The sequence below is a fragment of the Gambusia affinis genome, linkage group LG18 (genome assembly GCF_019740435.1).
Source record: "Gambusia affinis linkage group LG18, SWU_Gaff_1.0, whole genome shotgun sequence".
NCBI classification, from domain to species: Eukaryota; Metazoa; Chordata; class Actinopteri; order Cyprinodontiformes; family Poeciliidae; genus Gambusia; species Gambusia affinis.
In genome coordinates, this window is record NC_057885.1 from 24,611,978 (window position 1) to 24,625,828 (window position 13,851).

The following is a 13,851-nucleotide window of genomic DNA, read 5'->3' on the forward strand; positions in this document are numbered from 1 at the left end:
GGAGGGTTGCTGGTTCCTCTCCAGCTGCGTTCCGGGCGAGAGGCGGGGTCAGATTTAATCTGATTATTTAATCTGATTAACTTTTTCATCCCTTTACCAAATTGTTCCTCCATCAGTCCAGCAGATGAAGTTCGGACCAAACTGGGTCATCAGCAGAATAATCCAATAAGATTCAACGAGCTGCAATGGCCTAGTCAAAGTCCAAACGTCAGAGACCTTAACAACCTGAACCTGTTGCTCTTAGTTCTACAGTTTTTCTTTTATCTGGATCTGGATTAATAAACGATGATGAAGAATCTATTCTGATTCTGTTCAGTTGGGATTTTATTTAAACAGTTTTAGAAATTCATTCTCTCCTTCATCGCCTCCTAGAGGAGATTAAAGAGGAACTGCATGAAGCACGGCGGCGGACGGATGATGATGAGGGAACAGAGAGAATTTAGTTTGATGGTTTTAACAGGCAAACTGTCAGAACTTTAAACCAGTTTAATTTATTAACTGGTTTAAAGTTTTAGTGTCGGTTCAGTTTGAGGGCTGAAGTTCTGAAAACCAGATGGAGGTTCTGGTTCTGTTGGTTCTGGTTCTGTCTGTTGGTTCTGGATCCAACATGGCCGCCTCCTTTACGTTCTGCTTAATATTCTGAATAATTTTTATTTCAGTTTAATTTCATTCATTTATTTAATTTACTTGGTTTGAGATAAAAACACAGAAACGTTTTTTTTTTCTTTACAGAAAAACTTTATTTTATTTGTTACATAATTAAAACACATTTCTGCTCTTATTATTTTATTCTTATTGCTCTGAGAAAATCTATTTATTAACTATAAACAATAAATTATTATAATTAAACTGTTTTAAAAGCTTTAAACAATAATAATCTGAGAAACTGAAATACATAAATATTCATTATTTTTCTAATTTTTAATGACATTCAGAATGAAACTTATGATTGAAGCAATAATAAAATATTATTGACTTGTATATGACATTTATGGACTATAAAATAAATGCACATAAAAACCAAAGCAACGGATAATAATAATAAAATATCTAAATAAATAATTTTCTAATGATAATTCTTAATAAACTAAAGAGAATATTGGGACCAGGCTAAAAAAACAAACAAGAATAAAATAAAAATATTAAGAGAATAAAGTTTTACAAGAAAATAAGCCAGAATACAATAATAATAAAATTATTATGAAAACTTTGACCTGCAGTAAAATGAAGTTATTCTGTGGTTTATTGGTTTATTATTTTCTGGTAATTTTCTGACTTTATTCTCTGAATTTATTTTATTTTATTATCCTGGTCATAATGTTCTGCCCTAACAAACAGCCAAATTAACTTCATGAATTCACAGATTCTAGACTTTTCCTCTCGTCTTCCACGGCCTGAACAGAAGCTGCAGGTTTTCAAACTGGGATCGTCTGCAGTGAGGTTCTGGATCAGACCGGATCCATCAGCAGGTCGTCGCTGACGAACCCCGGCACCGGGAACCGATCCGTCTCTGGTTCTGTGTTCGGTCTGGCCGCCCTGCCGTCCGGCCCAGTCGCCTTCTTCCCCTCCAGCCAGTAGGTCACCATGTCTCCCTTCCCCTGCAGGGACAGGCGGTTACTGGGCGGCCTCCAGTGCTCCCAGTAGCAGCAGAGTGGATTCTGGTGGAGGGCTCACCTTGACCTGGAGCGTTCCTCTGCACTCCAACACGTAGCCGCCGATCTCCTCCAGCAGGTAGAAGGCGCTGGAGCTGCACTGGATCTTCAGGGCTGGACGGACAGAGAGGCAGCTTCTTAAAGGGCCACGCCACCTAATTCAGGACTAAACCTGCCTGAGATTCACGGTGTTTTCAAACTGCTGTGGTTCTTTCTCTCTGCACTGCATCAAACCAACCAAACCCTGTGAGCAACCTGTTCCCCTCCCGGCCTGTGGGGGCGCTGCACCAACAACCACTGAAGACACTGAGCGCAACTTCCTTCTTCTCCAAAAGGAAACAAAAATGGAGGGCTCAGATTTTAGCGGTTGGAGGATTTCTCTTTAGTCTTTGCCTAAAGACCACGAGCCATTTCTCCAACTAGGCTAAATGTTTTGGTTGTATTTACTCAGAATGCCATACTCTGTAGTCAACTTCCTGTTTTTGGAGCCGTTTCTGATCTGCTTAGCTTTCGCATATGCATTCAAATCACTCCAGAGTTCACATTAAAAAAAAAACCCTGACTGAGGTTTGTAACGGACCAGATTTCACACCTCCCCAAACCAACCGGACTTTCTGGACGAACGGACTGGAGTTGGATTAAAGTGAACTAAACAGGACTGGTGTGAACGCAGCCTATAAAACCTGACCAGCTGGTGCAGTTTGGTCGTTGTTACCCAGGCTGGTGGACTCCATCCTGGACGACGTGTTGACCGTGTCTCCGAACAGACAGTACCGAGGCATCTTGGTCCCCACCACTCCGGCCACCACCGGACCTGAACACAGGGAGACGTTCAGAGAATCAATCACGATCAGTTTCAGCTTCCCAGCCGTCTGCAAGCTTACCGGAGTGAATCCCCGCCCGAATCTGCAGCTGCATGCCGGGTTTGTGGGGAATCCTGAAGGTGCGACAGACGGCAACCAGATCCAGAGCCATGCTGGCGATTTCTGAGGCGTGCAGGATCCCGTTCTCCTGGGGGACGCCTGACACCACCATGTCTGCACAGGGGGCGCCAAAACACAGGGGTAGCTCTCAGAGTTAGCGCTCAGAGTTAGCTCACAGGCTAGCTCTCAGAGTTAGCTCACAGAGTTAGCTCTCAGAGTTAGCTCACAGAGTTAGCGCTCAGAGTTAGCGCTCAGAGTTAGCTCACAGGCTAGCTCTCAGAGTTAGCTCACAGAGTTAGCTCTCAGAGTTAGCTCTCAGAGTTAGCTCACAGAGTTAGCTCTCAGAGTTAGCTCTCAGAGTTAGCTCACAGGCTAGCTCTCAGAGTTAGCTCTCAGAGTTAGCTCTCAGAGTTAGCTCACAGAGTTAGCTCACAGAGTTAGCTCTCAGAGTTAGCTCACAGGCTAGCTCTCAGAGTTAGCTCTCAGAGTTAGCTCTGAAAGGAGCATGGCGGATCGTCAGCGTGTGTTTCTGCTCTCACAGGCGTCTCCGATGGTTTCCACCTTGTAGACGTCGTGGTTGTCGATGATGTCATCGAACGTTGTGTAGAGCTTGTTGAGGAAGTCGACCACCTGATAGGGCGTGCTGCTGCTGGACAGCTGGGTGAACCCGACGATGTCACTGCAACCGACCGGAAACAGCATCAGGCTGAGATTAAACATCTCTAAGATCAACCCAGATTTTGAGCTGAAATCACATTTCTGTCATACTGTTAGATAAATGTGGCAGCAGTCAGATCTCTGTGTGAAGGGTTTAATACCCCAAAGCACAGAAGAAGAACACACACACAGCGGTAAAGATGGCCGCCGCTTGTGGATGGATTTTAAGTTATTCAGAGCATCAGATCATTAGACAAATGAAGCCAAGAAAAAGAAACTCCAGCTAACATCAACGGCCTTTAGTGGATCATTGCCTGCAGCTTCTGACCCGGTTCTGATCTGCAGGATCGGACCTTGAAACTTTTCAGAGTGTCGTGCCTCTGGTAAGGCACAGACCCACCAGGTGATGAGACAGTTTGTTGCGTTTTCAAACACGTTTGTTAAATAAGTTCTGTAATGTGACACTTGCACATTACAGGAATTAAAGTTTGCAGGAATTAAAGTTTTTCATGCACATTTCAAACTCCTGCAGCTGCTGATCTGCAGGAGTTTAAGGAGAAATGATACCTGAAGAAGACGGTGGCGCTGACGTAGCTCTGAGCCTGTGATAACTTCCCCTGACGCAGATCATCAGCTACCTGCTTAGGAAGCATACCTGCAGGAGACACAAACACATTCAGACAGCAGGACAGATGGAGGACAGATGGAGGACAGATGGAGGACAGATGGAGGACAGATGGAGGATAGATGGAGGATAGATAGAGGACAGATGGAGGACATCACGCACGCTGGCCTGGCCATCTGATCTGTAAAATAAGGAAACCTGAACAGCTTCCCTCACTGAAAGGTTCAGACCGATGGATAAACTTCAGGTTCAGCAGTTCAGCTGTTGCCGCAGCAACACTGAACTTCCTAACTGGAGGATGGATCATTGATGATTGATCCACAGGAAACTGATCACTTCCAGGTGATCTCTGCTGTGTTTTTGAGGATCTTACTGTACAGCAGCCGGTCAGTTTTCTGTTTCTCCAGCATCAGATCCTGAGTTCTCTCGGCCACCAGGACCTCCAGGTGTTTGCTGTACTTCTCCATCTGCAACAGAGAAACTTCCTTCAGGTCAGCAGACAGGAAACAATCATTTACGCATCAATCAGATCCTCCAGTTTTAATCTTTCCACAATCACAACAATCAGCTCAAAATCAACAAGTCTTTTCCAGCTAATAGAATCTTTGAGTTCATTTAAATTTTTTTGCAAAAATAGTCACAAACTTTGGGTTTAAGGTTTCTAAAACTGCAAAAGCACAAAATCCCACCAGCTATTCTTTCTAGCTTTAATATCTTAGTTCACTTGAAATGAAACAAAACTAACTTATAAATAACTTTCCAGTAAGACATAGAAGTTTGTTTTAAATCAATTATTCCTGAATTTTGATGATTTCACTTATGAGAAAAACATGTTTTGATAAGTTAAATAATCTGCCAGTCAAACTAGAACTTTTTCATCAATATTCAGAAATTATTTACTTACAAGCTTTTACTGAATATTATCCTTCTGAAAAAACTACTTGTAAGTTAGTTTGATCTTATTTCAAGTGTAGTAAAATATTTCTATGAGAAACTAGATGAAAGTACTAGAAGAGATTTAGTATTTTCTCCTGATGGGCCTCCGACCTGCAGGTGGCAGTATTTCCTCCTTCCACTGCTGTCTCTGCCTCACTTGATGTCCAGTTACAGTCGATATCGCGAGTAACAAAACGTTATTAACATTATTGAAAATATCGCAAAGTTCCTTGCAAATATTTCTAAATTCGCACCAGAAAATTTTTAATTTTGATTATAAGAAACAAACAAACAAACAAACAAAAAAAAAACAGATGCAATCTCAGAAACCTGGAGCGACTGTCTGCTGATTTCTCAGAAGAATCGTTTGAACACAGCAGCTCTTTACCAGGTTCATCATCATGTCCACTGGGCTGACTTTGACCGGGTTGATCCGGTGAACAAACTTCTTGACTTGATCAAAAGTGGGTCGGTGCGCCGGGTTGTGGGAGCGACAGCGACGGATCAGCTTCAAGAAAACCAGCAGATCAGGAGAGGTGAGTGATATTAACCTGTAGTTCATCAAAACTAAAGTTTCTGTGAGGTCTCACCTCAGCGTAGTCAGCAGGGCAGGGACAGGTGTTGTCAGCTTTACTGGAGATCAGCTCAGGTAGCGGCGGACACCAGGCGCTCTCCAGGGTCGACTCTTCAGGCTGCAGAGTCACAGTCACTGTAATTATTAAACTTTCTTTTAAACCAATCAGAGATAATCAGAGACCTGAAAGAGCAGCAGCTTACTGGGACCGGGTCGCTGCGAGTCGCTATTTCCAGAAGAATGATGGAGTAACTGGGAGGGAAAATCCTCAGGTGAGCTAAAAGGTTTCTGTTAGCAAAACTAAGATTTAAACTCAAACATTTTCAGGTAGGGCTGGGAGGTTTTATTTGAAAATAAAATCTCAGATTTCAATCAGATCTGATCTTAATCTATTTTTTTACTTTCTTTTCTAAAAGAGAAATTATATGAAATATTTTTAAAAAGTGGAGTTTCAGTCATTCATTCTGAGTTGTACAATGGAGTATTAGATTCAGGCTATGAGAAAATATTCATAATATTAATAGAATTTACTAGAAGTAAAGAGCTCAGATACATTTTTGTTGTTCTGCATGTTGGAGTTTTTTTTATACTTTATTCTCCAAATATTATGACTTTATTCAATATTCAAAGACCAAAAATTCAATAAATCAATACAATTATTCTCCCACCCAGCCTGATTTCCAGCTGTTATTTCCTGTTGTGACAGCCGGTCTTACTGGTCATAATGGGAACCATTATAAACCTGAACACGTCTCCAGCCAGTGTGGGCTCCATGCTGGAGTTCTGGAACTCGGGCGGCATGTAGACCTCCAGGAGCCTCCGCTGGTAGGAGGACAGAGGCTCGGCCCCGCCGTCCCTCCGGTAGGTCCTCAACCCGAAGTCTGGAACAGGAAGCAGAATAAACCGAGACCCGCTTCACCGGGAAGAACCGACGGACAAAAGGACACATTTATTTACAATTTTAACTAGTTACTTAGTCAGTCAGTCAGTTAGCTATAGAATTAGATTGGGGTTACAGTACAGTGAATGTCAGTCAGATAGTTAGTTAGATAGTGACTGTTAATCAGTTAGCCAGCTAGCTAGTAAGCAACGTAATCAGCTAGCCAGTCAATTAGCTGGTCAGTTAACGAGCTAGCTAGTCAGTTAGTTAGTAAGCTAGCTAATCAGTTAGCTGGTCAGTCAACAAGTTAGTTAGTGATTGAATTAGATCTGTATATCTGAAGAAATGGGTGAATTTATTTCTGGTTAAATTATTTCTGAAGTTTAAGTGTGACGGATGGATGAGAAACGAGTTGTTGTCCTTATAAAACTGGTGAAATGTGTCGGTGTGAAAACATCCAGAGTGTGTAGCTTCTTGTTTTTTTTTTTTTGGTAGTGACTTTAGCAAACAGAAAGTTTATTTTTGTTTCTACTTGGTTCACATCAACTCAATATTTACTGTAGCTTGAATCCAGAATATAAAGGTTCAATCAGAGCTGAATAAACTGATGATTTCAAGTTGCTTTGACAGCATCGATGTTTAGATTGTATTAGTTTATATAATGATCCTGCTGGACGTTCAGACGGTAACAGCAGCTGCCATGGTAACCTGTTATCTTGCAGACCCAGCGGTCGTCCAACACACAGTTCAGGGACTTGAGTCGGCCATGACAGATCTTGTGCTGGTGGAGGTACGACATTCCTCTGGCGATGTCTGTAGCGAAGGAAAACCTGGCGGCCACAGCGAGGGAGAGTCACCGTCACGCCACCAACACGCTGCAGCTGCTGCTGCTCAGGTGGAGCTCACCTGAAGCCCCAGTTCAGGGGGATCTCCTCGTTCAGGAGGACGTCATGGAGACTTCCCTTTGGGCAGTACTCTGTTACTATGGCAACGTTGGGCACTTCAACGCATCCGCCGATGAACTTACAGAGGTTAGGATGATCGAGCTCCCTGAGCAGAGAGACGGAGTCACAGATGTTTCCAGCTCAGGGTCAGTTGTTCTCTTTCTGTCTGTTTCTTACCGGACTTGTTTGACTTCCTGCCTGATGGTTTTGGACAGAGAGAAGGATTTGGTCTGGATCCTTTTGATGGCCACCGTTCTGCCGTCGCTGCAGAGGAAACATGGTTTAAACTGCAGGTGGTTAGAAGAGGCAGGATGAATCAAAATCATCTGCATGTTGGGAAACATTTAAATCATGAAAGTTAAACTGTTTCTATGATAATAAATGGCCGTGTATACATTCAATAAATACTGCTTTAAATACTGAACATATTTTCACATCGATCTGTTCCTACAGAATTTAAATTGAATTTGGTAATTTAAGAACCAAAATGGTGATAATTTATGTAAGTAACAAAATCACAAACTATAAGTTAACATCAAGTAAGAAATACTGCCACCTGCAGGTTAGTATCTGTTTAACACAAAGATTTTGCGAAAAATTAGCAATAAACTCACAATTATACATTAGAGAAATATTTTGTAAGTTTGCAAAACACTGGAGGGACTGATTGATGTAATTTAGTAGAATACAGATAAAAACAGGAGATAAAAACTCTGGAGCCTAGAGGGCCCCATAAACAGCTTCGGTGGGCCGCATTTGGCCCCCGGACCCTCAGTTTGGTGTGTGCGTACTAAATGCCGGTGCAGGTGAACGGCGCCCTCTGGCTGGCCGGCGGCGCGGTGCAGGAGCTGATGGCCGTCACACAGCTGATGTTGCTGTCGGTGTGTCCGGCCGGGACGCTCATGATGCTCCCCATGGTCAGATGAGCCTCCGGATCTACGATCACAACATCCAATCAGATCCAGTCATGACCCGGGTCACGATCGGATCCGGTCATGACCCGGGTCACGATCGGATCCGGTCGGGTCACCTCACCGCCCATGGTGCTCAGACCTCTGGTATCTTGTTTTATTGTGGAGAAGTCGATGATCCAGCTCTCGTCCCACAGCAGCTTCTCTTTCTGATACCTGAGCCACTGCAGAAACAGATTCCTGACTGATTCCTGACTGATTTCTGTCTTCATGGTGAATGAATCATTTTGTTTTCGTTTCTCACCACAGCCGTCAGGATGAAGGAGAGGCAGAGCAGGCCGAGCGGCAGGCCGATGGCCACCTTGGTGCCGGGACTCATGGGACATTCGCCGCAGTCGGCCGGACAGGTGGAGCAGTTCTCTCCGTCCTCACAGGTTTTATCTCCACAAACTGGAGGAAAACAGTTAACTTATGTTTCAGATCAAAGTTTCCCTCCGTTGGATCATCAGAGTGTTGTTGTTGTTGTTGTTGTTGTTGTGTTGACAGACGGACCTACAGCCGGCAGGACGGTGCTCTTCGCCTCCAGCGCCGCCTGCATGGTTCCCACCCTGATGTGAGCGATCAGCGAGGTCAGACCCGTATGGAACAGAACCACCTGCAAGACGACGCGCAGGGATCACAAAATACTGAGGTTAAAATAATAATTTATGATCCTGCAATCAGGAGGTTACATCTTTAAATATGTTCCTGCTGCAGCTTAAACATCTAATTTAAGATTTTTTCATATCATATTTCATTTCTGATTCTAATCTGTTTTTTTTCTAAAAAATAAATTACAAATGATAGAAAAGGTTTTTTAATGAGAAAAACTTGGATAATAAATTTTTTGTTATTTTTTGTCTTGAACTTCTCATGAAATGATTATTTAATTATCCTAATATCTTAACTTTATTCTCATAAAAAGAAAAAATTTTGCCTGATTTTATATTTCATATTTCCGCCATTCAGAGTGCAGAAGGAATGTTTTTTAAATATATATTTAAATATAAACGTAATTATTCAAAAACCAAAGAATAAACTTATTTATCACTCCTGAAATATAAACTAGTGTTTCATCAGCATGTGGTGACATAAACAAACCTTTTTACTTTTTATAAAATTCTTTTATAAAACAAAAACCTTTAACAGAATGTGTTTCTATAATCTATAATCTATAATCTTTACTGCTGGTTTTGTCAGAACAAATGAAACTGAAGTGGATTTTTAAAGTTATTTTGTGACATTTTGCTCTTTCACTGTTAAACATTCAGCTTGTTTTCTGGGTTCTGCATGTTTTCTGGTTCTGGATGTTTTCTGGGTTCTGGATGTTTTCTGGGTTCTGGATGTTTTCTGGGTTCTGCATGTTTTCCAGGTGTGGTTCTCATGTCCGGCTCACCTTGGCGGTCCAGTTGCTCTGGGTCATCTTCCCAGTGGTGGAAATGGTGTGAGTGAAGATTTTACCATCATCAGGGATCCAGGGGCCACAGATGCTCTCAGTCTGGAAAATGAAACCAGCAGTTTAGTTTCAGATTTCTGAAAAACAGAATAATTTATTTATTCTCCACTAAATTTAGGAAAAAACAAAGATGGAGGAGATTTTTATATTTATTATGAGTGAAAATTTATTTTAATAAGCATGTGAAGTATTTTATCACGGTACCAACAGAACCTCCTGGTACCAACAGAACCTCCAGGTACCAACAGAACCTCCAGGTACCAACAGAACCTCCTGGTACCAACAGAACCTCCAGGTACCAACAGAACATCCTGGTACCAACCATGTATCCCATGGGACAGGAGTGGATGTTGGCATGATGGATGCAGCAGTTCTCTCCGTTCGCCTCGGTCCAACTGGACGGACAGTCTTGCTCTTCACAGAACCGTCGGGCCGAAGCAGCGTCCGTTATCGAACTGAAGACAGAACCACCAGGTTAGGAACCGGGTCCGGAACCGACGGGTGGTTCTGGACCCGGTGGAAGCGGCTGACCTGTGGGAGAAGATGCGGTTCTGGACGGCCCAGTGGTAGAAGGATTCCCGGGCCGTGACGGAGTAGACGACGGTGAAAACCTGACCGGTTTTTACCAGTTCTGGAGGCCGCAGAACCCAGGACATCAGGAGACCTGGAGGTCAGGAAACGGGTTTCAAAACGGGTCAAAACTTTTATAAAACGGGTCAAAACGTTTATAAAACGGGTCAAAACGTTTATAAAACGGGTCAAAACGTTTATAAAACGGGTCAAAACGTTTATAAAACGGGTCAACATGTTTATAAAACGGGTCAACATGTTTATAAAACGGGTCAAAACGTTTATAAAACGGGTCTAAACGTTTATAAAACGGGTCAAAACGTTTATAAAACGGGTCAAAACGTTTATAAAACGGGTCAACATGTTTATAAAACGGGTCAAAACGTTTATAAAACGGGTCAAAACGTTTATAAAACGGGTCAAAACGTTTATAAAACGGGTCAAAACGTTTATAAAACGGGTCAAAACGTTTATAAAACGGGTCAACATGTTTATAAAACGGGTCAAAACGTTTATAAAACGGGTCAAAACGTTTATAAAACGGGTCAAAACGTTTACAAAACGTTTATAAAACGGGTCAACATGTTTATAAAACGGGTCAAAACGTTTACAAAACGGGTCAACATGTTTATAAAACGGGTCAAAACGTTTACAAAACGTTTATAAAACGGGTCAAAACGTTTACAAAACGGGTCAAAACGTTTATAAAACGGGTCAACATGTTTATAAAATGGGTCAACATGTTTATAAAATGGGTCAAAATGTTTATAAAATGGGTCAATATGTTTATAAAATGGGTCAACATGTTTATAAAATGGGTCAAAACGTTTATAAAACGGGTCAACATGTTTATAAAATGGGTCAACATGTTTATAAAACGGGTCAACGGGTTTATAAAACGGGTCAAAACGTTTATAAAACGGGTCAAAACGTTTATAAAACGGGTCAACATGTTTATAAAACGGGTCAAAACGTTTATAAAACATGGAGACCAGAGGTTGTTTAAAACACTTTGATTCTATAAATATGAATCAGGTATGATATCTGATCCAAGCTGATGTGATGAAGATGAAGATGAGAAACATGAACAGTTTGTTTTTATCATCATGATTTACAGAGTTACAGTTTCTTTGAAAAGATTTATTACATTTTTCATTTGTTCTATGAATGTTAACAAAAATGTTCTGATGAAATTTCAGAACATTCTCCAAATATAAGAGAAAAAGTTTTTTTTCCCCAAAAAAATCAATAAATAAAACCCTGTTGATTTTGTTCAATTATTTCTAAACTCAGTTTTTTGTTCTCCACTGATTAAATATTTTTTCACTTAAATTAGAATTTAAAAAACCAGATAAAATGTAAGTTACTGCAACAAAAATGTATTACTTTATTTTAACATGTTTAACGTGGCTGACAGTAAACATGGAGCTAAACTATGAATTTAATAATAAATCTATATTTAATGCAGCTGTGCAGACGGATTGAACTCTGACCTCCGCAGTCGATCATGTTGTACTCGTTGGGTCGGTCCAGAGGCCAGCAGTCGAACTCGCTGTTGTCCAGGTCGTGCCAACAGAACCCGAGCTGGACTCGGAAAACACAAACCTGGAAGAAACACGACACAAAAACACGTCAGAGACAGAAAAACGTTCCTGCTGCTGCACAAAACAAAATAAAAATGATCTTATTGGGTTTAAATGAAAATGGATTTTAACTGGTTTTGAATTTTTGAAATAAACATTTTCAGCCAATAAACAGATCTGTTCAGGTTTATCTCTAAAAAAAACAAAACATCTGGGAAATGAAGAGTTGTTGTGAAACTTCATGCAATAATAATAAAATCTCATATTTCCCTCTAAACCGGCTGCTTACCCACAGGAGGAACCAGAACCAGAACCAGAACCAGAACCTGAGCTGTTTCTTCATGTTGCTGCTGCTGCTGACAGAAACCTGCAGCTTCTGAGCTCCTCAGGCTGAGGAAGAGGAGGAAGAGGAGGAAGAGGAGGAAACTCAACCCAGAGAGACGAACCCACACCGCCCTCTGCTGGTGGAAACTGTCACTGCATGACGAGATTTACTCCGTTTCAAAAGGAATGAGAGGAAATTAAAATATTCCTCTTGGTTCGTTTCTATTCTTCACATGAAATTAAGAAATGAACACATAAAACTTTATATTTTATTAAAATAAAACTGATCCTGAATAAACTGAGAAGAAGAAGCAATAGAAACGTTTCTGAAGAGATCAAACATCCATAAAATCATCTTCTGTTGTTGATTTTTGATTTATATTTCTGAAAAACGTAACATGAATGTCAGACTAGAGGCGCCAGTAGAGAGTAAATTAATAAATTATTGTTGAATAATCTCAGTTTAAAACACAAAACCAGCAGAACTTCATCTATTAAGAATTATTTTAGTGGGAATATTTTGATTTTTAAATAATATTTTGATTTTTTCTTAATTTTAACTCTGTACTTTAGTTCTATAGAAAGTATTTCTGTCTTCATCTGGAGAGTTTCTCTTTGTTTAAAGTGAGCTGTTCCTTTCTACTGTCGCCTTGTGCATTATCACAGTCATCAGCAGAACTTTTTAGATAAATAAATTTTTACCAAAAAAAGGCGCTGAAACGATTAATTGTGATGAATCAAATTTTGAAATAATTACAAACTAATTTAGTAATCAGTTAATCTTTAAATGGAAAAATGTTTTGCTGAAACATTAGCAGTCAGAGTAACAAGAGACAGAAACACATTTACCCCTTCAGATTTATAAAAACTTTCTGTTTTTTCTATAAATATGTTCTATATTCATCATGTCAGAGTTTAACTTCACCTGGAACAAATTCTGACAAAACATCTGGTGTTTAGTGTCTAATTATTAATCAGTTAATCAATAAATAATCCACAGATTAGCTGCTGATGCATCATTTCTGAAAAATGATCAAACTTTACACTTCAGGCAAAAAGTTTTTCTAGTTTTAAAAATTAATATATTAATTTATTTGCATTTTGCATATTTCTAATATTGCATAAAAAAGCTTAAGTCTGATGTGGCCGGTTTTTATCCGATTAATCGTCAGAATAGTTGATTACTGAAATAATCGTAGCAGTTCCATCAGCCTGACTTCAGAACTTTAGGAGTGACACATTTTGTTTTTGGGTTCTAAAAGTGAACTGGACCTTGTTTCCAGTTAAAAAGATCCAAAAGGTGCTGATTAGAACTCCGTTACCAGATTAAAACCGGTCTGGGTTTTATAAATATCTCCTATAAAGACGGATGAAGGGTTCTGGTTCGGGTTGGTTCTCCAGAATTACAGAGCAGGCTGCGGTTCTGGATCAGTCCTGCGGCCCGGGGCGGTGGGTTCTGACGGCTCCAGGGTTCCCGGTACCGCCCTCTCTGGGTTCGGGTTTCAGGCCGCGCATGTTCGGTTCGGGTTCGGGCGGCGGCGCGTTTCCGGGAGGAAACAACAAAAACAAACCAGTTCCTTTGTTAGAACCCGGAGCGGCACGCGACCCTCACCGGTACCAACAACCGACCAATCAGAGGCGGCGCGAGCGCGAGGAGAGACGGCCGGGGCGCGCGCTCAGCGGGCAGAGAGCCGTGAGTTACAGAGGAGGAATGGAGCTGGTTTCTAACTGGGTTTAATGGTTAAACTGGGTTTGTTGCAGAGGAGGAGAGTTCATC

The 13,851-nt window shown here is 41.1% G+C and overlaps 1 protein-coding gene and 1 long non-coding RNA gene across 4 annotated transcripts in view; one reads left to right on the forward strand and one right to left on the reverse strand.

Moving 5' to 3' along the window:
* Positions 1–714: 714 nt before the first annotated feature.
* The window catches only part of LOC122820801 (atrial natriuretic peptide receptor 1-like), a 17,923-nt gene continuing 4,786 nt past the window's right edge, over positions 715–13,851 (reverse strand). The window contains exons 3-24 of one of the 2 annotated variants that reach the window (XM_044098416.1): positions 11,661–11,772; positions 10,129–10,261; positions 9,920–10,052; positions 9,538–9,639; positions 8,655–8,757; positions 8,407–8,552; positions 8,227–8,326; positions 7,983–8,127; positions 7,369–7,455; positions 7,154–7,297; positions 6,956–7,077; positions 6,110–6,248; positions 5,571–5,619; positions 5,384–5,485; positions 5,182–5,301; positions 4,231–4,324; positions 3,800–3,887; positions 3,115–3,254; positions 2,537–2,689; positions 2,368–2,466; positions 1,675–1,766; positions 715–1,598 (exon numbers count right to left, since the gene is read on the reverse strand). In XM_044098416.1, coding sequence (XP_043954351.1) covers positions 1,449–1,598; positions 1,675–1,766; positions 2,368–2,466; positions 2,537–2,689; positions 3,115–3,254; positions 3,800–3,887; positions 4,231–4,324; positions 5,182–5,301; positions 5,384–5,485; positions 5,571–5,619; positions 6,110–6,248; positions 6,956–7,077; positions 7,154–7,297; positions 7,369–7,455; positions 7,983–8,127; positions 8,227–8,326; positions 8,407–8,552; positions 8,655–8,757; positions 9,538–9,639; positions 9,920–10,052; positions 10,129–10,261; positions 11,661–11,772 — 2,553 coding nt within the window. In that variant the 3' untranslated portion in view covers positions 715–1,448. The remainder of the gene's footprint in view (positions 1,599–1,674; positions 1,767–2,367; positions 2,467–2,536; positions 2,690–3,114; positions 3,255–3,799; positions 3,888–4,230; positions 4,325–5,181; positions 5,302–5,383; positions 5,486–5,570; positions 5,620–6,109; positions 6,249–6,955; positions 7,078–7,153; positions 7,298–7,368; positions 7,456–7,982; positions 8,128–8,226; positions 8,327–8,406; positions 8,553–8,654; positions 8,758–9,537; positions 9,640–9,919; positions 10,053–10,128; positions 10,262–11,660; positions 11,773–13,851) is intronic. The other variant, XM_044098417.1, reaches the window with a different exon arrangement.
* LOC122820866 lies at positions 7,205–12,172 on the forward strand. Of its 2 annotated transcripts, XR_006368873.1 has the most exons (5): positions 7,205–7,337; positions 8,412–8,509; positions 8,649–8,793; positions 10,020–10,267; positions 12,046–12,172. It is a non-coding gene; the product is annotated as an uncharacterized LOC122820866 (long non-coding RNA). The 2 variants fall into 2 exon arrangements; XR_006368872.1 differs by lacking the exon at positions 10,020–10,267.